Source organism: Rousettus aegyptiacus, unplaced genomic scaffold, assembly GCF_014176215.1.
Source record: "Rousettus aegyptiacus isolate mRouAeg1 unplaced genomic scaffold, mRouAeg1.p scaffold_m13_p_17, whole genome shotgun sequence".
NCBI classification, from domain to species: domain Eukaryota; kingdom Metazoa; phylum Chordata; class Mammalia; order Chiroptera; family Pteropodidae; genus Rousettus; species Rousettus aegyptiacus.
In genome coordinates, this window is record NW_023416292.1 from 19572538 (window position 1) to 19597244 (window position 24707).

At 42.0% G+C, this 24707-nt stretch overlaps 1 protein-coding gene across 9 annotated transcripts in view; it reads right to left on the bottom strand.

Moving 5' to 3' along the window:
- Positions 1 to 24707, bottom strand: part of DNM3 (dynamin 3) — a 354287-nt gene that overhangs the window by 87146 nt on the left and 242434 nt on the right. For all 9 annotated transcript variants that reach the window (XM_036234646.1, XM_036234642.1, XM_036234648.1 and 6 more), the window contains one exon: positions 20911 to 21020. In XM_036234646.1, coding sequence (XP_036090539.1) covers positions 20911 to 21020 — 110 coding nt within the window. The remainder of the gene's footprint in view (positions 1 to 20910; positions 21021 to 24707) is intronic.

The window sequence follows — 24707 nt, forward strand, 5'->3', positions numbered from 1 at the left end:
AAAACTTTTGCCAGTCAGTTATGTTTCTGGCAGTTTCATTCTTGTGAGTCTGGAGAGCCTGGGGTTCCTATAAGAATCAGCACGATATGATGGAAAGAGCCTAGACTAGAATCAGATAAAGAAATTCAAAGTCTGGAACTTGTTAATTATGTGTTTGTTAGTTTTGTGACTCTGAGCTGAATCACTCAAGTTCTCAGAATCTCGATGTCTTCGTTGATAACTGCAGATAGTATTATCTAAGAGGGTTTTGAAGGATTTAATATAATGTATATAAAGCATCTAGCATGGTGCCTGGTAGTAATTACTATTAAAATGCAAATGCTCCTGGAAAATGTTATTAGCTGACGAGGCAACTTCCAAATGATGTAACCAACTGGAAAGAAGACGAAAGTAGGAGGTAGACAGAATGAGCGGTGGAAATGAGTAATGGACAAGATCAATCACACACTCCAGCTCCTCCACAGTTGTGCCGTGAGCTTAGTAAAAACTCTGGGATAAAAGGTCACGGAAGCAAGTATAATAGATGTCCATCTTGCTCACATATTTTAGATAAGGTCTTGCCTAGAGGCAAAACATGACATCTCTTATTTCCTTTCAACCCCAACGTCATATCATTCAGATATTTCCAAGCAAAGGAATGGGATGATCGAAAAGTATCTTAGATTTTTTTCAAAGTATCACCGAGGAAGAAACAAGTACAGTACTGCCAAACAAAGTAGCTAACACGTAAGAGCAGAACGATATATTAAGGAGTTGGGTATGCAAAGTAGCTTAATCCATTCGAAAATGCGTAGATGGAGTTGTTAACATTTTAAAAATGAAAAATAATACTAATACGAAGTGGAATAGCTCTTTACAAAGATGCAATCTCCACTGGGGCACCATTTTCCTGGGGACTCTCCTCTTGAGATTGCCACTGTGATTAATTCGAGGATGAAAACCAATTGCAAGCGGGTGGTTCATGTGGAACTCGGGGGACATTCCAACGACCTGCCAGGCGCCCCTGTTTGTATCTCACCTCCGTCCAGCCCGCAGCATGCGCTATTGGGAATACATTCCCCTCCATACCGCTGTCAGCTCCCTTCAAGAGTCTGGAGGCGTTCCTTGTTCCCCAGCTTTAGAACATTTTCCGTAATTCGGTTCCGCTAACACATTCTCTCTCCCCATCATCGCAAACACAAAATGTCTTATATTCGGTTCTCATAACTTCTGCTTATAAATGAGTCCTTTTCCCGCAAAACAAAACTTGCTGCTACCTGAAAATAATTTCCTGTCTTCGGCCACGACTTCCCACGTTCCAGTCATCGCGCGTGGACTCCGGCTTTGACCTCGTCCTTGTATGTCACCCGTAACGACGTCGCAGGGTGGCTTAAGGATGCCCGACTCGAACTGTTCCTGTCGTCTCTTGTTCTCGCTCTCTCTCCCCCACTTCTGCGAAACCCGGGCACTATTACTGTCCATAATTTTGAATTTTAGTGCTTCTCCTTCTTTAAGATTCTCGTGAATGTTTTCTTGTTCCCTTCTAATGTTAAGCTGGAATCTCTTTTGGCTGGCTTTCTAAATGTTTAACAAATAAATTTATATATATATATAAATTTATATATATATGAATAAATTTATATATATATATATAAATGAACTGTAAAGTACAAAGTTCTACATAATCATTTGGTCCCTTTTTTTATGTCCTCACAGAATATGCAGTTACCATTAAATAAATGTTGACTGAAGCTTAAGATGAAAGAAAAAGTTCAGCAAGCAGTGAACTCAAGGATATTAATAAGCAATATACAACTTCATTCACACATTCATTCGCTCACTCACTTATTCCTGAAAAACTGCTACGTGCACACCAGGCACTGCTCTGGGCACTGAGGAGACAGCGGCGGACGGACCGGATTAAACCCGTGCCTTTGTAGAACTTTTACTCAAACGGGGGAGACAGAAAACGAACAAACAGGAATAAAAATATCAAAAAGTAATGAGTGTCGAGAACAGGCCAGCGCAGGAGAAGGGGAGAGAATGATGGGTGTCCATCTTCGCAGAGGGCGGTCGGGGAACGGGCTGGCGACCTTGGCAGAGACGTGGATGGAAGCGGGGGCACTCTCTTCATATCTTCACACGGGGACAATGGTGACAGAGGGTGGCAGAGGCCTTCAGGCTCTCACGGAAGATCAGACTGATTTGCCAAGGCCATGAGTCTGCTCATGGCTTCGAGCCGATTAGGGAATCGCTCTCCGCAAATCCCCACACACCAAACTGTGCAAATGCGGGGCCAGAGAGGACCCCGTGCCGGGTGTGAGGCTGGTCCACTACCCCAGGATACGCAGTTAAATACTTGTTTTAAGCTTCCGTACTTCAAATGAATGAGATTTTACAATAAACATTAGTGTATTAAAAGGAATTAAAAGCACTTCTAATTATTTTTGACTACAACATAGAATTATTCTCAAGCTTTCTCGTAAATGCACTGCCCCCTCCAAAGGTGACGAAGCATCCGTCTTTTTTCTCAACACGCACACTCGCTCATTTCCTGCGCCGAGAGGAGAAAAATGACACGCAGCCTGGCAGGACGATGTTTAGAAAGCAGACTGCTGGTGAAAATAAGCAAAGCTGATTTCAGCAATTAGAAAGGTGGCCTGAGTCCCCAGGTCAGACATGGGGAGACCACTGTCACAGCCCGGGAAGTCATGGGGATGACAGAAACTATCAGAGAAGAACCCCGTCCGCTCCGGTTAAACCAACCACGGGCCTCGGGGCTCCTCCTCCAGTTGGCACACGCTGGGGTGGACCATGAACGCACGGTGAGAGTCGGCGGTGCCACGTGACCCAGGCTGAGGTCGGGGACTTACCTTGTGAGTCACGTGCTGATGGCCCCGATTTTTAACTGACGGTGGGAGAAAGCAGAGGTGTTTGCAAGAAAACGGGGCTAATGAATCCCAGAAACTTGCCTTCTCCCCCGCGGCATGTCAGTGAACGGGCACGGGACGAGCATCCGCCTGAAGGCGACCCTGTTTGTCACCTGCTGCACAACACAAATGGCAACGAGTGCCCCTGCGAAGGGGCTCTAAGTCCCAAATCGCTATGAAAATGTACGGAATACTGACCGGGGGCGAGATCAAGAGCCATTTAGACGCCTAAGGAAAAGAGAGCACTTTCTACGAGCACGTTTTAACCTAGAATCCACCACCACGGCTTTCCTTCTGTGAGACAGAAAGCAAGAAACAGAAAAAGCAGAGGTGCTCCCTGCAGTCGGCCTCTGAGCTCAGGGATGCTGTCCCTCAGGGGCAGGCTGATTTTTCATGCAGCCATAATTTTCCATAAATTGCTCGGGGCTAATGTTCTATCAAAGTCTATAACTGACAGAACCACTGCACGGTCTATATATTTATCCAAGGGTCTCTCCTAATTCTAGTACTTTGAACTTTCATGGGGGAAAATCATAGTCACATAATCTAAAGACACTAACACTTTTAAAGGCATTTCTCTCTCTCTCTCTCTCTCTCTCTCTCTCTCTCTCCCCCCCCCCCAGAACAGGATCCTCTCTGTTTATATTATACCTTTCCTTGCCACTGAATGAGAAGTTTTTAATGTAATGTTTTACATTATAAAACACCATATCTTTTTAATAAAAGCGGGGTATCTTCTAGTCATAATGTCTGCTTGACGACCCCAACACATTGCGTAGATGCTTTCAAGGGCTGGTCTGCAGAGACTCCTGGGTCATTTTCACTCACTGCACTTAACCAGATTCCAAGAGTCTTAAATAGAGTTTGGATCGTTTTCCTCTGAAGACATGACACTTCATGTTTTCCCACATTGCAATTAGCCTGCCATTTCCTGCTCACTACTCAAGCCCTGTGAAATCTGCTGAAGATTGTGAAATCTGGAGCTCTTTTTACTGCCCGAGGGAGCCTGATCTGCAAAGTCCGAGTGTTTGCAATGTATTTCTGATTATTTATACAGATGTGATGACTGCTTTACGCACTGGGAATCTCGGAAGTTAGGATCTGGGAAATCCCATTTATTATACTATACCATTGACAGAAATATCCGTCTCTTCCCAATACACTATGAGAGTCATAGACGCAGAGAGCAAGATCCATTTTTGTTCCCACTTGTCCTTACCACGGAGCCTAGTGCATAATAGGTTCTCAATAAACTACTTATAAGTTAGATAACGTCTACCCTCAACTTAAACCTTTTCAAAAAGTTTCCTAGCCACATTGAAAAGAAAACACACACAACAACTCAGTTCCACAATGATTTGAATGTGCTAATAATACAGTGAAACTTTGCTAATTGCTATTTGAAAGCTTAAACATTTTGTAGTTATATGTTGATCCTTCCTTCCTTCCTTCCTTCCTTCCTTCCTTCCTTCCTTCCTTCCTTCCTTCCTTCTTTCCTTCCTTCCTTCCTTCCTTCCTTTCTTTCTTTTTTGCTATACATATTTAACTGCCCAACGAGCTCAGAGAATGTGAAAGGACGCTTTCCTCTCAAAGAGGTAGACAACTACCTTGTCTTTTGTCTACTGCATTATTTTAAGACCAATCATTGAACATAAAAAAATATATATATATATCACATATTTTAAACACAGGTATGATGTGGTCTATTGAAAGTTCAAGATTGTTTGTTAGAATGTTTCAAAGTGGAAATGAAAAAGTCCTTGAAGCGTCTTGGGGGATAAGTTGAAGTCTTTCGATGGCTGGAGAGTAATAAATAAAACTTTTAACACTTGATATTGATGAATATCTGCTGAATAAAAAGTCAGTACAAAGAAATTACTGTCATTTCCCAATGACAGAGTAACTCATCTAATTAAAGACTTGGAAGCCTTCGTGGCCACCTGACCCTACACGGCATCCAAGCCATGCGCAGTGGACCGGTCTTACTGCATAGGGTTCAGGCCGGATCGGGTGTTGCTGACTCGTGAGGTGTGTCGTGTGCAGTGCAAGATGCACGTTGGTTGTACAGTGGCACTGTGTGTGGTCTGCAGGAAACTGAAACAAAAATTTTTTTAAGTTCTTTACCATAGAGAGTTTGAAAGCCATGCTGTAGGAGAAAACTCTACTTAAAATTTCCGAGTATTTTGATTCTAGATGAAGGATATTGACTGAATAACCCTTCGCACATATAACATTTAGTAAAAACACAGCTCCAGTCATTCAGTGTTTCTTGCCTTCATCGCTTCTCAGACCTGTCACAGTGGAGAGGGAAGAAGGGAGGCCGTGCATCTGCCCTTCCCCTGACCGTGGAAGCCGTTCTCTCGCCCGAGACTGAGGCCCTGGATTCTCTGCCTTTTGGACAGAATCGGAGAGCGGGGGCGTGGCTGCACTCCCCGTGACAGGGTCCTCTCCCTACTCACGTCTGTATTTCCACACATGCTACTCAGAAATCAACACACGTCTAACATCCTCACCTCCTTTCAACCCGGAGCTATTTGACGATTTCTCTGGCTGGCACCCATCTCCATCAGAATCATCACTGATAGAAAAAAAAAAAAAAAAAAAAAAAGCAATGGCAGATAGGGGAGTAAACAAATTTGCTGGAAATTCCATAACTGTTTTGTATTTCGTTTTAGGAGGTGAGTGGGAAGGGACCGAATGGCATGGCCTTGGTTGCCCAAAACAAAACAAAACAAAAAACAATCCGCTTGCCCCGAAATGACTTTGACTTCCAGATGCGTTTGTTCCGTTTCATCCTTAGCTTTAAGACAGTGCGTAAGGGACATGAAGAAATCTCATTTGGCAACGCGTGGGTTCTCTGTTCTTCGAAACTAAAAGAAGCGACCCACAGACTTAGGTGCGCTGTGAGTGTCCCCTCCGCAGCATAGAAACGGACCTTAAACTGACATCACAGCACTAACACGTCACACGTTCCCTGCCCACCACAGTCCTCGAAGCATTGTCTGGGGCCCTCTGGGGTCACCAAAACCCTGTCAGGGGGCCCTCGAGGTCAAAACCACTTTCACAATAATATCGGGTTGTTGTTCTCATTCTGTTATGAGTGACAGAGCTTTCCACAAGCTACATTACATGTGATGATGTCATCACTTCAGCAGTTATTGAAAGATGAGCTTGTACACTCTCATGCTACTCGACATTTTCAGAGGTGGTATAGTGCTTTGTCAGAGGTTAATTAATTTGTCCTCAGTACTTCTTCTGTGCTCTTAGTGGCTATTTTCATTTATACTTGTTATAATCTTCTTAACTTCATTATGATGCAATACATTGTTATTTTAAAATCCTAAATTTCCTTCATGCCTATGTGGAGACGTGCACATGTATCCATATACATTTTTGTCTTCTTTTGCAATGATAAACTTAAAAAGAAATCTTTTTTTTTAATTTAAAGATTTTATCTAAAGAAGATTATTTTAAAATTTAACAATCTTTCCTAAAATAAAAGAAAATGTATTTTTAATATGTTTTCTTTTGTCTAAGGATGGCTTATTGCCTTAAAAAAGGGAGATCTGAAAATTTCGCTTTTCAACTTTAGCTGCCAGCTCTCCACCTAAAGACGATGAAAAAGATTAAGTCTCACAGGTGAGAAAGTATTCTGACTCCCAGAAGGAAGAAACCTAATGCAAAGAAGCAGGACAAAGCTCCAGACAGGAAATAAAAATAGGATGGAAATTCTTTCTTTCCCTTGACTTTATAGAGGTTTATAATTTACCTTATTGTCATACGCAATTCGACATCTTAGAATAGCATTATAATGCCAGTTAAGCTACTGCATTATTTTAAGACCAATCACTGAACATTAAAAAAAAAAAAATCACGTATTTTAAACACAAAACGGGAGTCCACGTAGGCACTGGTGCTGCAAAGTCACTTCCTGGAGCACAGGCACGTGTACGAACGGACTGTAAGCGGAGGCGCCTGCTGCTTTCACCCGGAAGTCGGACGGATAGTCCATCTATGGGTATGACAGCCTGAGCTTCAGGCAGAAATTTTCTCAAAACAACATGAGCCTGCCACTTAGAGGAAGCCAACTGACAATTTACGACCAATGATAAAATTCGGCCTAGAATTTCGGAAACCTGGAATGTCCCGCCATGGGCTTGATAGCGTTCCCTTTCTGATGCGATTGGTGGTGATATTAGTGAGTGTGACTTTTAAATACTGTGTAATAAAATGTGTAAACGTTGAGAAGTCCTGTATAAATTAGTGAGCCGATATTTTCCAAATGATAACGTATAACGGACAAAATCATTAATAAGGAAAAGATCCCTTTAAAGTGTATGATAGACCGATGGATCCATGTAGCACAATACGAAAAGTTCGTTGATATGATTTCAGATTCCACATCGCAACTAACTCTTTGGAAACTATGGCTTGTCAAGTTTTGGTAAGGCACCAAGGAAGAAAATCCACAACTGTCTGAAGAAGCTATTAAAATACTCTTCTCTTTTTAACTACATATCTCTGTGAGGCCAGATTTTCTTCATACACTTAGACCAAAACAACATATTGCAACAAATTGAAAGCAGAGCAGATATGAGAACCCAGCTGTCTTCCATTAAGCTGCACATTAGAGAGATTTGCTAAATTGTAAAAAAATAATGCCATTCTTCTCACTGATATTTTAAAATCTATTTTTCCATAAAACATACCACTTATGTGAGTATAAATGGATTTATTACTATTATTTTTGAATGATTTAATAAATAAACATTTTTTTAATTTCTCAGTTTTAATTTCTAACGATGGATATAATTGGTGGTATGCTAATAAATGTTTAACAACCAGCTTTTCAAAAGAAAAAAAAAAAGCCATGGTTTGTAGCATTTGCCAATTTCCATGGTATAAATACTCTTACTATATACTCGGCCAATTTTAAGTAACAATGTGAAGTCAACTGGCTGACAGAATTCCCAATATAATCCACACACTCCGCAAAAACAAAAGCTCTTTGAAGTCCCCAATCATTTTTAAGAGTGGAAAGGATCCTCAGACCAAAAAGTTTGGGGGCCATTAGCAGGGATCTTAGAGGGCCAATTTATTTTAAAATGCACACTGTGGTCATTAAAACACAGAAAGAGTTTAGCCCCCTTCGCGCACTGGTGGCATAACCAAGTCTCAAACGTTTGTCTGCTTTCTGAAGCAAAGTCCTCCTGTGATGCCCGGGCGAACATCTCGTAGCAGGACACATGGCCTCGTGCTGCGGCCTGGGAGAGATCTGCCGGTGTGGAGCGAGGTGCGGGTTTAACAAACGTGCACACGGCAGAGGCGGACCCTGTGTTGGAACCGTCAGGACGGGTCTCGACAACTGCATTTTTTTTCAAACCGTTCCTTTATGTGAACAGTTTTTTCCTCAGATTCTAAGAAGTAAACATAGGCAGTTTCAAAATTAGAAAAGGGAAAGAAAAGGAAAGGGCTCACTCCAGTTAGTCGCTGCAAATATTTTCTCTATGAAACAGGCATCTGCTCAGTCACTCAGAGAGTGTGACAAACATTTTCTACCACAGCTTGTGCCGTGTCAGCTCCCTTGGCCGAGGCGGTGTGTCTTAATGAAAATTAATTGCATATGACAGAACACAGATTTAACTTTAGCTTCCCTCTGAATGCAGCAAACGGAAACAGAATAATGTCATTCATGTTCCAGGTATACAATTAAATCCTTCGCAATTATTTCCTCTCAGCAAGGTACAGCCACTAAGGACATTCTTGATTGGTTAGTTGGTCTCACAGTAAATCAACTGAGAAAAAATGTTCAGTCACAGAAAGATTCCTGATTTGTAAACTGATATTATAAAAAGCCAGGCTTATAATTAATATTTTTGAGTGCCCGATTTGAGGGAGCTCAGTGACCTTCATATAACTTTACATATTCACGTGTTTCTTTGATTTAAAGGCTTTTTTCTTTTTTTCCTAACTCAAGAACTAGACACGGTGTTTAATAAGTCAGAATAGTATATAGTAACACTGGCGATGTTGGAAAACACTGGTGTCTGCCAGACAGAGCCGTGATGCACTGTTCAGCGTGACTGGGTTTTCAATAGTAACCCTCTTCGGACTTTTTCTGTTTATTTTCCTATTTGATGTAAGTTTTTTCTTCAAATTGTGGACTATTTTACGATATCCGAGAGGTCATCTCTACAAACTTGATTATTCCAATAGTCAGTGAAACATGTGCTTAGATTTCTTTATTTTGGTTCTTGGAGGCCTCTAAGACTGCCAAAGAAATTTAAGGTGTTTAGACATTTCCTCCAGGCTAGACCCAGCTGGGAGAAAGCTCACATCCCTGTTTATTCATTTCTTAAGAGCTCTCCCACAGGTTGCTGACTGAAACGCCTGCACACCTGGCCACCCCTCTGCTGGCTCCATCTTGGGGTGCCATGCCGCCCCGAAATCCTCATCAAAGCACAGCACGCAAGTCACTTCATTTCTATCCATAAACAACCAGAATGCAGACCCAGTCTCTAGAATAAAAGCCTGAGTCAATGCGTTTAATTCCTTGAACCAAGTTCTTTAGAATGACTTACTTATTTTCAAAAGTAAATGTTCACTTTTTAACAAAAACTAGCATGTTGGTTAATGATGCCGTTTATTAACGATCGCATCTTTAACGGTATCGGGTCACTTGGACCAGTCTCTTTGATGATGATCTGTCAGGCTGCCTCTTACAACTTAACCGGGGCAGCATCTTCCCTACAGGACGCATCTTAGAACCGGGCGTGTATTTTTCTGCAGCATGCTGTAACCAGCGATTGCTCCCCCATCATTAATGAACACAACCGGGGCCTTTTGATGGTCCCCAAACGGAGGCGGACTTCTGTCCCAAGCCGCAGTGTTTGTCTGAAGGGGCCGTGGGGGAGGGCAGTGCCCACCAGCAAATGGTTGTTCCGGAAAGTAGGTGGGAGCGGGCAGTGTGTTTGTTCTGAAATCCTAGAAGAAAAGTAAACTTGCTGTGAAGGACATAATTTCTTTTTGTTCTTGAACTTTACACAGTCATGTTGGGCTCATCCATCAAGACAGCCCTCAGACGGAAAGCTCCTGAGCACGAATGCCTCAAACGCTGACCAAACTCCCTGCTGGCGCTACTGATGGCTTAAGATGCAAGTCCAGCTTAAATCCTTGGGAAGAGAGGGGCTGATCTGAGTCGCCGCATCTATCCTACCAAGCCCTCTGAAATGCGCCGAGGCTCCTGGGGAACACAATGCCTAATTCCCCTAGGAAAATGGATATGGACTACACACAGGTGTTTCGAGCATGAAGAATTTCTCCAAAGCCTTCTAATGACATTTGAAAAAGCTGGAAAGCACCAACTTGCTATTTTTCTCTCTCAGGAAAGGCAGAAACAGTCACCCCAGTAGAGCATCGTGCTCCTGTTTCATTTCGGAGTTTAATTTGAAAACCAATAAGAGAAGAATTTAAAGTGATTGCTTCAAGCCACAGACATTTCGCACCCAAGCAATTACGTTGGCTTTCATGAGAATTTATCTTAGCTGTGAAACCCATTGTCACAGACTTAGTTCACGAAAATATTACCAAATCATATTTGATTTCTGTCTTGGGGTGGCTGGTACGTCAAATAAATCAAGTGGGCAGACAGTTTTGGTTCTCCAAACCATCTCTCCCCGGCCTCCGATTTGAGGACCCCATTGCCCCTCCTCTCTGGCGTACCCAGAATTTCCTACCGACGCCATTTTACAATCGGAGAGACATCCATCAGGGGAACGTTGCAGGGGTGACGCCTGGCCAACCACTGTGATCAGCAGCATCGGATCTTGATGACAAATGTCTTTGCAGTGAGAGGCTGGCACAAAGGAAGAGAGCAGACACAGAAACAGCTCTCTGATTCCGAGATGTGGATGTAACGGCTTCCCAGATACAGGGAATGTACAGGCTCCATCCTTGCAGATGTACAGAGAGAAATAGACTTTACTGTCATACTGTGAACTTGCCACCAAGGACTCTGCGAGAGGCCTCGGCTCTCTGTCTGACCCATGTGAGCTTAACAGTTCCAGCAGAAACAAGAAGGACCCCAAACTTACTAATGGAAAACTCAAACTCTGGCTTCTGGCTCTCCGGCACCCTAACTTTCAAAAGTTCTGTATATGACAAAAAACCTGAAATTCGTTAAGACTTTGCTGGAGCTAAAGAAGCGAAGATTTAGAAAGCTGGGCAAGGACGCCTCCAAGACATTTTTGAACAATAGAAATAAGATCATGAGAATGAAATTGAGATAATTTATAATGAAACATCTACTCACTACATTTCTTTTTCTTAAAGGACATCTTGGAATTCTGTTCTGTTCAAACAAAACTCATTTATACAGTTTGTACATAACTGAAAATGCTCAGGTTCTTACTCTTTAAATGAAAGATTTCTTTTTGAACTAACACTATTTCCTCCAAGAATTGTCACTGAATATTTCCATTTGCAGCCTACTCGGATCGGAGGCTATCGGCTTACTCACAGAAGGCTTTCTGTTGGCGATTGGCGTTATTTAAACCTTCTCCATACAATGGAGGGGGAAAGTTTAACATCCAACTACTTATTCATTCCCTCGTGTTATTGAGCACCCCCAGTCACCAGGCAGTGTGTCAGGCCCTGGGGTAAAGCAATTGAGAAGACACACATGGCCTGTCGCTCACGGAAGGCAGTCCAGCAGTGGAGAGGAACATCGATGGCAGTGGTTTCATTTTACCTTAGTTTATTTGTTTGTCATGTGTTAAGACTAGAAGGAGGTACGAGGTATGAAAATGTTGACTCGACACATTCCGTTACTTAGACACCTTTGTTTAAGTGTTTCTCACGGCCCTGCCCCTGGCGCCTGACTAAGCCGTTTACTTGTGTGCGCCCAAGGACGAGACGCCAGACGCTAGTTGGCCTCGTATCTAGCACAATGTATGTATGTGTATACACACCGACACGTGTGGTGTGTGTGTGTGTGTTTGTGTGTGTGTGTGTAGGGGGAGAGGAAGGGAAGAAGGGAGAAAGGGAGGGAGGGGTGGAGAGAGGGAGGAAGAGACAGACAGAGATAGGAGGAGAAAGTATGGGGGAAACTAAACCTTTGCATCATCCCTGAAGTCACAGAGAGGGCATGATGAGCCGGAGAAGTCCACTGAGAGCGATAAAGAGATTTTACTCTCAAACTGATGTTTGCCCTCCGCCGGTTGTTCATAGTTAGGGGGCACTGCCAACGCCCCTATGTGGAAACATGAGAAAATGTAGGATGACACACATTTCATCGCTCAGCTGGGACTAGAAGACTGGTCACCGAATGCATCTTCATCTGACAAAGAAGAATCTTCTTGAATCAGAGTACTCCAAGGAAGAACGATTCTTACTTAGCATTCTATAAGGCAAGAGCGTGTCTTAAACACTCTTTTGACAACGGTGGGCTAAAGTGAACCGAAGTAACTGTTCCAGGTGTCTTGTTTCTGTTCCAAATACCAGCTTAATTGCATTGTGCTCCTTACACAAAATTTCATTTCCTAGCGCAAAGCACTACATGTTTTTACTCTACTGAATTTCCAATAAACCTGAGCCTCTGCCACCCCTGTCCGTGGAAGAGTGATCGCCTTCCTCTGACACAGATTTGACACCCCACCACAGCCCAGCGAGACGCGACCTTCTGGACGAGGCATTGCACACCACCTTCTGCCCAGCATATTTGTTTAATTAAGCATGTTCCCGAATAACTTGAACTCGAAGCGTGTCTTAATATAGAAGCAGAGCCGTAAAGGTATATAAATGGAAAACCTGACTCCAATTCCTTCCCAGCCAACAAGTGGAAAAATATACCCCTCAACAATGAGAATAAAGGGCCATTCTTTTCGGAATGCCTAGAGAGCACGCGCTAGCTGCAGGGCCGCGTTAGTTGACATTTATTGAGTGTCAGCAATGTGCTGGGGACCAAGCAGGGCAGTGAAACACCCTGAAACCCCTTTCTGTAAGGGGGGTGGGGAGGAAGCGAATCGGAACGCTTGGCGATGCTGATAAACTGTATCCTGAACTGAAGCCTCACGGCAGCGTCAAAGAAAGAACGCCTTCTTTTAAGAGAAAACAGAGCTGGCCAACCCCGAGGGGTACGCGGAAAACACCACGGGGCAGCCCCACGACCCCCTAGAACGACACGGATCTCTGCTGGCTGCCGGAGCTGACATACCTTGGACCAAATGGGCCTTAACGTGACCTTGGAAGCGCAGGCCTGCCTGGGAGGGCGCGGAGCAGCACGGGGAGGCTGCTAGGTTCTGCCACTGCCAACAAAGCCACACGGGCGAAAGCCTGGGGGACCTTCCGCGCTCTGGCGCAGACCCTGCCGCGGAGCGGTTTAGGAATCCTTTCACCTGGAGTTTCAGAAGGGTTTGGTCACGCAGTGAATGTGGGAGCACAGTGCTGCAGCTGGTCGGCCCCCGCGGGCATCGGGGATGCCTTCCGGGGAGGGCCCAGGAGGCCGGCGAGTGCTCACCTTCCCTGGGGTTTCGAGGCCTCAGTCAGGCTAGGTGTGAAATTCACTCGCTCTGAGCCCTCAAGTCATTGCAACGAGTAACAATTCCTTCCATTTATAAAAATCGTAGCACTGAAGCACTGTTTAGAATGGCTCAAAAATGTGGTCACCAGACTTATAAAGATCACATTAATTCACCAAGACACTGAGGCTTTTTAAAAAAGGATGTTAAATGTATCCATTTCCACACACCTGATGATTGCGGACCACGGAGTAACTGTTTTAAACTTTATAGTGGAAAGTTGAAATAGCAACCGAATGACCTCTTAAGAAGAGTGCCATGGCACAAGTAGCAATGGCTGATGGTTTTTCAAAAACTGTAGCCAGGGTACAGGTCAGTTCTATGGCAGGCTTCGTGAATGAGGCTAAAATTATTCCGTGGAAAACTGTAAGACCCAACAGCGAACTGAAATATCTACAAAAACGAGTTTAAAAACTCTTCATTGCTGCTCTTTTAGGAACAATTCCAAGCAAACTATCAGGTGGAATTTCTGTTCCATAGTTACTATCAAAACTATGCTGTCAGAAAGAACCCCGGGTCGAGAGACATCGGGTCCGGGTTCTGCTTCTGGCTCTGGCGTTAATGACATGGGGAAGGCATTTAACTGTTACAGGTGCCAGCTCCAGGTGAGGTGAGGCGGACAGACAAGAGTATCTCTAAGGTCTCATAGAACCCTAAAAAGCCATGACACTTTGTATTCAAATTGGTGCCGACCCCAGTGTTGACACAGAAACTCTGAGCCCTGAGCCATGCATCTCACCTGCGTCCGCTAAACAGCTGAATGACTTGATCCGAAACACTGCAGGGATGAAGAATGCAAAGTAATACAAGCATTTACAAAAGCTCTCCCAAATTAACCAAGGGTAAGTTCATCGAAAGGCAAGGAAAGAGAATACTCCTTTCCTTACAAGATCTTGTCTCGCAAGGAAAAAAAAAAAAGGAACATAACCTTGGAATCAATGTAAATGGTGAAAAGAATGCCATTAACTATAGTTGGCAGAATTGTGCTAGGTATATGGGCCTTTGATAGATGCACAGTTTTCCTTCGATATAGAATTTTAAAATGTTATAAACTTACATGGGTAAGTCCAGTTCAATAGACCCTATGAGGGATTTAAAAAAAAGAATGCTCACCTTACCTTTAAAGGAGCCTTCTTCTCATCCCAAAAGACTAGCAACAGATTACACAACACTTCCCACCTTTTTGCTTTGAGTAATACTATTCCCTCTTTGGGGTATTTCTATTTTCTCTCTATCGGGTCCTGTTGCGACCCAGTGACGACCACCTCTGATGAGGCTAACTTCCGCTTGTGGCTAAACCCTGAGTTCTCTGCTGCCCTAGCAATCAAGTACTGGTGCGGAATACACCATCACATAATCTGGTTAAATGTTACCTTATACGCTGTAACCCACGTTTCATGGATAGTATGCTCTCAATTAGACAATCTTTTCTACATTTTTAAAATCTCTTTGTTGATTTCCTAAATTTTCTGTATTAAGGTCAGTGAAAAAATGAATGTTGCATGAGACCTACTGGTGATTACAAATGACACGCAAAATAAGATCACGTCTTGTACTTAATTTAGAGAATTGATACTGACTTGCAGGGCAGGCAATACAGGAATGCCTCGTAAATATTTTAGAATAAATAACAGAATAAATAGTTATTTATTGAGAAAATAAATGAGAGAACAGGAGAATAATAGCTGTTTTTCTCTAAATGGTTTGTGAAACATTCACGTTTGTAAACACAGAGAATCCCCAGGTTGGCATTCGTGTTCATTTTTGTCACAACCCTCACTTCTAGTGGGGAAGTCAGAAACATTTTGTGTTTCGATGACCCAGTGGTCATGAAAGGCCATTTCATTTCAACGAAAATGGCAGAATGGAAAAATTTAAAACTTCTTTCCTACAAGACATCTAGAATTGCTGAAAAACATTATTTTAAATCCTAGGCTCTCGCTGAAATACGAAAAATAATCTGAGGGAGGGAAGGAGAGAGGGAGGGAGAGAGGGAGAAGGGGAGAGAGAGAAAGAGCGCATGTGAGCGTGCACACACGTGCAAGAGCGAAGAAATACTTCTTTGTCACTTTTGTCACTGGATTCTGTTACCTTCGTAATCAAAAAGCTTGGATCTTAGTGGCTACAAAAAAATAGAAAACAAAATCTTGAGATTTGTGTGAGAGTCAGGGCTCTCCAAAGGCTACATCCCCCGAAAAAGGATGGATTGGGGGAAAAAAAAATCCGTCCATTGTTAAAGGAAGATGACAGGCAAGTTTGTTTTCACCTGGTCGCAGATGAAGAGGGTGTGTGTGAACTGGAAGGTAGAGCTAGACGAATGACCCGAAGCAAGGCACAGAGAGATATGTATGAGATAGAGTTAAACACAAAAGGACGGGATAAAATGGGTTAGAATATGTCTAATAGGAATTCCAGAAGGAGAAATAAGAAAAAAAACAGAGAAAAGATAAAAGTCAAAGAGGTAATGATACCCTGTTTTTCAGATTTTACGAAAATCATGAATCCTCAAGTTTAGAAAATAAATTAGGTCCCGAGTAGGAAACAGAAAGTAAAACACACATAGCAACACACCATATTGAAGATTCAGTATGCCAAAGACAGAAGAGCTCTTGAATTCAACTAGCGAGAAAATACAAGTTACCTACTAGTGAGACTGGCAGCTGACTTCTCAAAAGCAGAGCTGAAGCCACTTCAAAGTATAAGATCAAAGAACTGTCGACCCAACAATTTAATATCCAACTAAAGTAGTATTCAAAAATGAATAAAATACTTTCAGGAAAACGAACACCAAACTGAGAGTTATAACCAGATACTGCCCACTGAAGGGATTTCGTTCTAAAGAGAGCAACTTGGAATGTGAAGAATGAGCCAAAATTAAACAGTGGGATCCAAGAAGAAAAGCGAGCCAAGAAATTGACAAACATGTCGATAAATCTAAACATTCGCTGTCTACGTGAACCAATTATGATATTGAGCAGAGTGGGGATAAAGCAGGGCGGCACTCACAAACACTGAGTGACAGTAACATGGAAATCAGGGGACAGTCGGTGGCGCTGAAGTGTTTTAAGGTCATTTCGGAAAGATAACTGGAAGACTGACTTCAAACTTCGAGTCAAAAATTGTCAAGGCATAAAAATAAAGTACATAATTTCCAAGCCAAGGAAAAAAAATTAACTAATTTGAATAAAAGAAAAAGGACTCAGGAAAGAAGGGGCAAAATAAGTATTAAAAGGCAGGGTAAACAGAAAGACTAAAATAAAATGTTCAAATAAATTTGATGAATCGGTAATATTAATAAAAATAATAAATATAAATGGACTACACTCACCAGTTAAAAGAAAACGATCTCACATTAAATTAAAACCAAACAAATCCAACTACATGCTATAAGGAAAACACAATAAATATAAAGAACAAATTGATGGCAAAGTAAATAAAAAAGATAAACCAAGCAAATAGTAACCGAAAAAAAGGTAGTATAGCTATAGCTATATTAAGATCAGATAAAATAAAATTTAAAGCATAGAGCATTGTTAAAAATAAAGGGAGTTGTCACAAAATTATTCTTAAACATGTTACTAAGAAGATACAATTCTAAACTTGTAAGAATCTAATAACATAGATTGACCTCAAAATACATAAAGCAAAACATTTTTGTCTGTTTTATTCACATCAGCATTTTAAGAATATAGAGCAGTGCCTGGCATGTAACAGCTGCCTAATGCATACTTGCTGAGTGTTTGAATTAATCAAGATGAAAAAAGATCTTAATGATAGAGACTGGACAGTACAATTAATAAGCATAATCTAGTGGACCCTCCTGGAATCGTGCTCTCCCAAGTCAATATATTCTTCTCAAGCATACATAGAATATTTATGAAAACTTACCATGTGCATTCTCTGACCACAATACAATTAAGTTAGAAATCAATAACAACAAACAATAAAATTCCATGCAATATAGAATGTAAAATACAATTCTAAACAACTCAAGGAAGAAATCATAATGAAGATTATGCAAACAGAAGATTGTAGGAAACAGAACTTAATGATAAGAAAAAAATTACATCTTTAAATTTGTTGTAAGTAGCTAAGGATTACCTAGAGGGAAATCTAGGTTTATATGCATATATAGGAAAGAAAATAAAAATTGATGAGCTACACATTTAAATTAAGAAGTCAGGGGGAAAAAAGACCTATAAAGTAAACACAAAGAAAATACAAGGAAGGAAATAATAAAGAGAGCAGAAATTATCGAAATAAAAAAATAAAGGAACAAAAAAGTCAAAAGCAGGTTCTTTGGAAATAGATAAAACTCTGGCAATAGTGATTATATTTAAAAAAAAGGTAAGGCTTACTATTAGACGTAAAAAGGGGTCAAATTTCAGACATAGCAGAGATCTAAAAAACAGAACATTAAGAAATACCTGGTGATTGGATAAAGAAGATATGGTATATATATACAATGGAATATTACTCAGCCATAAGAAAGGACGAAATACTACCTACCATCTGTGACAACATGGGTAGATGCTGAGAAAATCATGCTGAGTGAAATAAGTCAGACAGAAAAAGTTGGAAAACATGATTTCACTCATACGAAGGATATAAAACTGAAAGAAAGAAACATGACAAACGAACGGAGACTCATGGACACAGACGATGGGTTAGTGGTTACCAGAGGGAGTGGGGGAGGAGGAGGTAGATGGGGTAAAAGGGGTCAAAATTTGGTGATGGAAGGAAATCTAACTTTGGGTGGTGAACACACAATGTAGTATATATGTGACATACTGTTGAATTGTACACTTAAAATATTTGATTTCATTAATTGCTGTTATTACCCCAGTAATTTTTAATAAAAAAGTACTTGGTACTAATATATTTAAAAATAAAGAAAAAGGACAATTTCCTAAAATACACATACACACACACACACACACACACACACACACACACACACATATAATCAGCAAAACTAACTCATGAAAAAAATAGAAAACCTGAACAAATCTATAATTAAATACATTAAATCACCGCCCACCAGAGCCAGATGAGATCTACCAATCAATCAATCAACAGTTCACCTTTATTTTATACGAAATCTTCCAAAGGACAATAGGACTTATTCCCACTTCAGTAATGAAGATAAGAGCACCTCGATATGAAAACCAAGCAGAGACGGTTCAATAAAGGACTTTTATGAGCCACACTCATTTAAGAATAAGACGCAAAAGTCTAAAATACCAGCAAACATAAGCCAGGAATACATAATTAGTAATAATACATCACGACTCAACTGGTTCACTCCTAGGAGATTAGGGATGGTTTAACATCAGAAGGTCTATTAATATATCTCACCACATAAACAAATTAGAGAAGAAAATCATACAATCTTCTCTGTAAAGGCAGAAAAAGCACATGATAAAATTCAACACTCACCCATGATTAAAACGGAAACAATTTAGCAACTAGAAACATAAGTGGTCTTCTTTACCTGATATCAGGTACCTATCAGAAAGTACTTAACTATAACGTTATGAAATAATTCTCCTTAAAATTGGAAACATCACAAGGACACCCAACAGTATTCAACATTGTACTAGGGTTCCCCGCCAGGACAAAAATAACTGACAATAGTGAAGCTTTCGGAGAAAAAGACCAAGGCGAACGTGTCTGCAGATGGGACGTCCTCGCCCTCGCGCGGGTCTCTGACGAGGGGCTGGGCTCGATCCCAGACAGCTGCGAACTCTAGGGTTGCAGAGGACCCGGGGTTTTAGGAGTCCAGACTTTCCCCATTTGTGTGTCTTTCATTCTCTCTGAAATCCACAGTTGTGTTTCATCTAAGAAGTTGTTTGCCACTATCTGATTTTTCACTTCGTACCAAGGCCTTTTAGAACCTGAGTGCCCAGGTGGACCACGGGCTCCGTTCAGCCCACCACCTGCACGGTGTTGGCTGCGCTGAGTGCGGGCCCCGTACCAGGCCCCCCTTCTGCTCGCTCCAAGAAACCTTGCATCCTTCATCATGACCAGCAGGCTTAGTTAGTCCTTGTTCCCCACAAGCTGCTCTCGAATAACACTCGGCCTCTTTCTAAAAGTCCCATCTCAGTATTTGGTAGGAGAGTTGTGTTTAACTCGCTTTCCCCTTGGTTCTTTAAGCGCTTTGCTCTTGTGGTTTCCCTAAGTATTTTTGTACGATGAGTCACTCTGAGCAACCGACTGGGAATGTGGGAAGAAGGCTTCCCTTGCTGTGTGGATTCGCTGTGTGATTGACCCTGGGCCAGTCGCTAACCCTAATCAAGGAACGTCATTCATTGCTAAATAAAGAAAAAAAAACCCTGAAAAGATAGGTTAAGATTAGACCCTGCCACCTAATGAATCTGTCACTTAAGAAATCACTCATAGAAATTAATTAGTTTTTTCCTATAACATTTCCATTTGGGGAAGATCTATTTTGTAGTTGCCTAGCTGTGGCCCTTTGACATCTCTCTGTCCTGTCCTCTGTCACCTCTCCATTTGTTTGTTTAACTTTACTGCTTAGTTCCAATGAACAATCATGGCACTCTGTGATAATCAGCCCCAAATGAAGTTTTGATATTGTCAGTGGCCAGCAGTAAAAAAAGAGAAGGGGAGGGAAGAAAAGGGGAGGAAAGGGTTGGAGAGAGGAGAGGAAAAGGAAGGGAAGGGAAGGGAAGGGAAGGGAAGGGAAGGGAAGGGAAGGGAAGGGAAGGGAAGGGAAGGGAAGAGAAAAAACCAAGTCGAAGAAAAAGTGCTCTTAGACCCAGAAGTCCTGGTTCAAGTTTACGCTCTCCCACGTACTAATTTTGTGATCTTAAGAAAGTCAGCCTCTTCAAGTTATTTTTTCTAATTTATAAAATGGCGGCCACATGACTCTTTTTACCTCACAGGGCAATTGTTACAAAAACCAGACAATAAACGTGGACGGTGCTTTGAAAAACTATAAAGTACTATACATTTGATTTCATATTAACTGGATAATTCTATTCACAGATGCAAGAATTTAGTCATAACACATATGCATAGTTCTTAAGTGATATCCATTCACACCAAAAATATATTATTAAAAATTATCGCTGAGTCATTTGTAAGTACGTAAACTACAAATTCAGGGCAAAGGACACTTGAGAGTAATAAAACATAGCTTAAGAACGGAAGTGCCGTGATTTGGACGCCGGCTAGAAAAGCACGGAACAAACTAATTCATACCTGAAGATCCCTTTCACTCTGACTTAATGTTCGAATTCATACCTATGATGGAAGCTAAAAATACAAGGCGAATGAAAGGAAAACTGATGAGTTAACAAATTTCAAGTTGGAGCCAAAGGAACTATTACAGATATGGCCTCTGGATCACGTGGAAATTCAAGGGAGAGAATCTAAAGACAGAAGCAGCTTCCTTGCCTTACCTTTGTTCTGTATTGAAGAGCGCGAAGATGTGCTTGCTAGACATAAAGCCCTTTTCCACATCCCGAACTTTCAGGTTGTCCAAGGGGAGCATGTACTTCTTCTCTTTTTCCTATTTTTGAGGGAGAGAGAGAGAGAGAGAGAGAGAGAGAGAAGGCTTTAATCAAAGACTTTGAAGCATGCCAATGGCAACATATCGCCTGAGCTGGCCAACGCGTGATTATAATGTTTTGATACCATCACACGCTTTGTTGCTACCAGCTACCAAGGGATGGGAGTTGTGTGAGATAGGCGTCTCCGGTGATTCTCGACACGTGGCGGGAGGGGAAGGGAGGGGAGGGGAGGGGAGGGCAGAGGAAGGGCTCGCTCGGCGACGGAGGAAACACGCGGTCCTCTAGCCTTTCTTCCTCGCGTGGGTCCTCTTAGATGCTTTTAAATGTTAGTTTGATATTAAGAATTTAGCCATCTGTTAATATTTAACAAACGACGTTCTGGTCCTAATTCAATGAGAAATGCCACATGGATTTCATTTCATATTTTATTTGCAACCCAAGCAGTTTTGATAGTCAGTGCAGGCAGGGGGCTGGAAACAGGAGGACCCCGGAACGACAGGCCCCCCGAAATTATGATAAAGGACAGAAAACGTTTTCTTCATTTGGGTCTAGAATCAAATGTAGGAGGAAAAAAAAATGATTCCATTAAACTATTGAGCCCTTTGGGGGGGGGGGAAAGAACCCATTAGAAGTAGAGCGATATTAACTACAACAAAAGCTCTTTTAAAATGAACAATTCTTTAGGAAGAAAATGGACACGGGAGAGGGGTGGTCTGAAAATGGGGCCAAAGTGGTCTCAGTGAAGCACCCTGGACGCCAGCCAGAAAGTTACTAAACATTTGCTTTCATGGACTCGCCCAGGGCGACATTATCATAGGAATGAACACTTCACGGCCAGTGTCATGGGAGAGCGCCAAACACGGCTTCAGAAACACAGTCGAGATCTGTTCCTGGGGCGTGTGTGGCCCGTTCCGTGTGAGACTGTCCCCTCTGTGGGCGCAGCCTCCACCTCTGGTGCTAGTCCTGAGAAAAAGCAGGCTTCGACTCAGGAGGAGGGGAGCACGGAGACTTAGCCGTGACTTTCAATAAACAACTACCCATGCCTTTCCTGTGGGGAGTATGTGCACCGTGCAGGTGTGTCCAACGGAAGCCTTTTGGTCCCTGCAGCTCCTGCACCCCTTGCCTGAGATGTGTGGCTCAGCGGGACGGAGCAGGACTGTGCCATGTTCCCGAGCCAGCTGTGGGGCCCCTTAGAGTCACTGAAGGGAGCGCCATGGGCTTTGCTGCTTCCTACTCCTCAGTTAATTAGAGAAAAGCTGGGCAAAGCCCGCTGAAATGCTGAGGCAGAGAGAAACAGATGACTAGAGAAGGAAGGAGAAGGAAGTCGGTTAGAGAACAAAACGGCTGTCCTGGCAGATGATGTCTTCAAAGAGTAACCATTAAAGAAACTAAATGCAGGTAAGAAAAGCCTAAGAATAAACATGAAAAAGCGAAGCACTGTAAAAAGATTCCAACATTTCTTTTACAAAAATTAATTATATATCAGCAAACACAAAAATAGTCTAAGTAGCAAAATACACATTTTAAGTAAAGGAAGCATCACAGTTGAGTCAACCTTATTTGAAACACTTGTCAGACAATTTTAGGACAGAATTCTAAGAGGCAAGATTGTAGGTTGAATGAAAAGCCATTCAATACATAATCAAATGAAAATGCTTGAGACCTAAGGAACAATTTTTTTGGACGTTTTTCAATGCCCTAAATTTAAGCAGCTGGAGTTTTTTAATACACCATCCTATTCAACCTTTTGAAATGATGGATTTGCCTTTTAATGGGAAATCTGCGTTTCATTGCAAAGATGGAACACAATGTCCTTGGTGTGTGCTGTGTAGAAGGAGGCTCTTTGTACTGCATTCTTTAGCATATAGAAAAGACCAACAATCCAGCAAGTGTATGTCAGATATTAAACAATGGAGAAATACACACATATGCAGTTGGGCGAACGTGAAAAATGTAGTTTCATTCCCAAAGTATTAAATGTCATTTCTCCAAGGTTTTTGAGGACATGTTGCTAAATCATTTCATAATCAAGAGTTTTAAGACTAACAAAGAAGAAAAAGAAGACTCAGACTGATTTGTTTAATTAAAGTTGTAAGTCAAATTAAAGTTGTAAGTCAAATGGAGAATTGAATGAGAGCTCAATGAAACAGTATATCACGAATGTTTCTAAGATTCTTGCTGCTTTGGAGAAAGAACGAAGTTCCTTCTGCTAAAAGAACATTTTGAATATGAAATATCTAAAATAAACAAAAGGAATACAGGAGGATGAAGGCTAAACAGAATTATAATTACCAAACACAGTGAGTCTTAGCACCAGCTTAATGGAGACCTTCGCTATGCAAGTTTGTTAGTTTTATTAAACTGCCTAACAGTGCGCTGAGCAGTATGGCGGCCACCAGCCACGGTGACAGCTGGGCACTTGAGATGTGGCCTAAATGGGAGGTGCTCTAAATGCTAAGAACACGCCGGATCTCAAAGCCTTAGTATGAACAAAACCATGCGAACCATCTCATCCTCTTACACATGTTGAAATGTTATTTTACTACCTTGTGGCAAACGAAGCTTTGTAAACATAACTCGTAGGTCGACGCTCGCCGTGTTGGAGTGGCCGCCGACCACCTCGCGGGGCATGTGGGTTCACGTCGACTTTCTAGTGAGCGCTGAGCCCACGTGTTTGCCAGCACGTTCCGTCCCCTCGTCCATCCAAACGATTTTTCTCCTCCTACCTCCTGTTTCTGCCGTCAGGTGTATTTTTCACTCTCCCGGTCACCCACTCTTAAACCTCGCCATCCTTCCTGACGCATCGCCTCCCGTCACCTCCTCCATGACAGCAAGACCGCTGCGCCGTGCGAAGCGTCTGTTCGAGCAACGCTGCCTGCCGTTCCCGCCCCGTTAATCGAGGTCCCTGGCACCTCACATGCACGTGTCACACGTGGCCTCCTACCTGGAGGCCTTCTATTGCTTCTCACGTCACCAGAGAGGGCGCCTTTCTAAAACCACTCTGTAAAATTCATTACAGCCCTTCAACGTGTTCATAATTCTCATGATGATGCAGGAAAATCCACGGAACTCCTTAATGTGGCGCTGGAAAACACCTATAACTTAGTCCTATCCTGATCCATCACTGTATCTTCATATTCCAAGCAAACACACCTTCGCTGACAGTCTTTCCCAGTGTGAAATACCCTTTCGACTTCCCTCTGCCTCATCAGTTTATTATTTAGAGTCTAGTTCAAGCTCTACCTTCTGCGTAAATAATTTTCCCAAGTTCATCACTCGGTCTCTCTGTCACTCCCCCATCTCTCTCATTTCGTGCAATAGGTATGGTTTATTCTATTCATTTCGAATTATGCTTTAAGAGACACCTTCATCTTACAAATGCATTATGTTAAAAATTCTACGAAAAGTTTCTTCATCTGGAGCTCAGAATGCCCAGTCGATTCTATTGTTCAAGTAGGATGCATTCGCAAAGAAAAATAAAAAGGTAGAGAATGTTTTTGCAATGTTTGTAAATACACAAGAAATAAAATTTGATATTTTAAGGATTTTATATTGAATAGACATTTTGGAGGAACCACTTGGAAAATTCCAAAGAAAGATTTTTTGAAATCATTTTTTCCAGTTTTATTGAGAAATAATTGACATCCATCACTGTTAAGTTTAGGGCGTACAGCACGATGATTTAA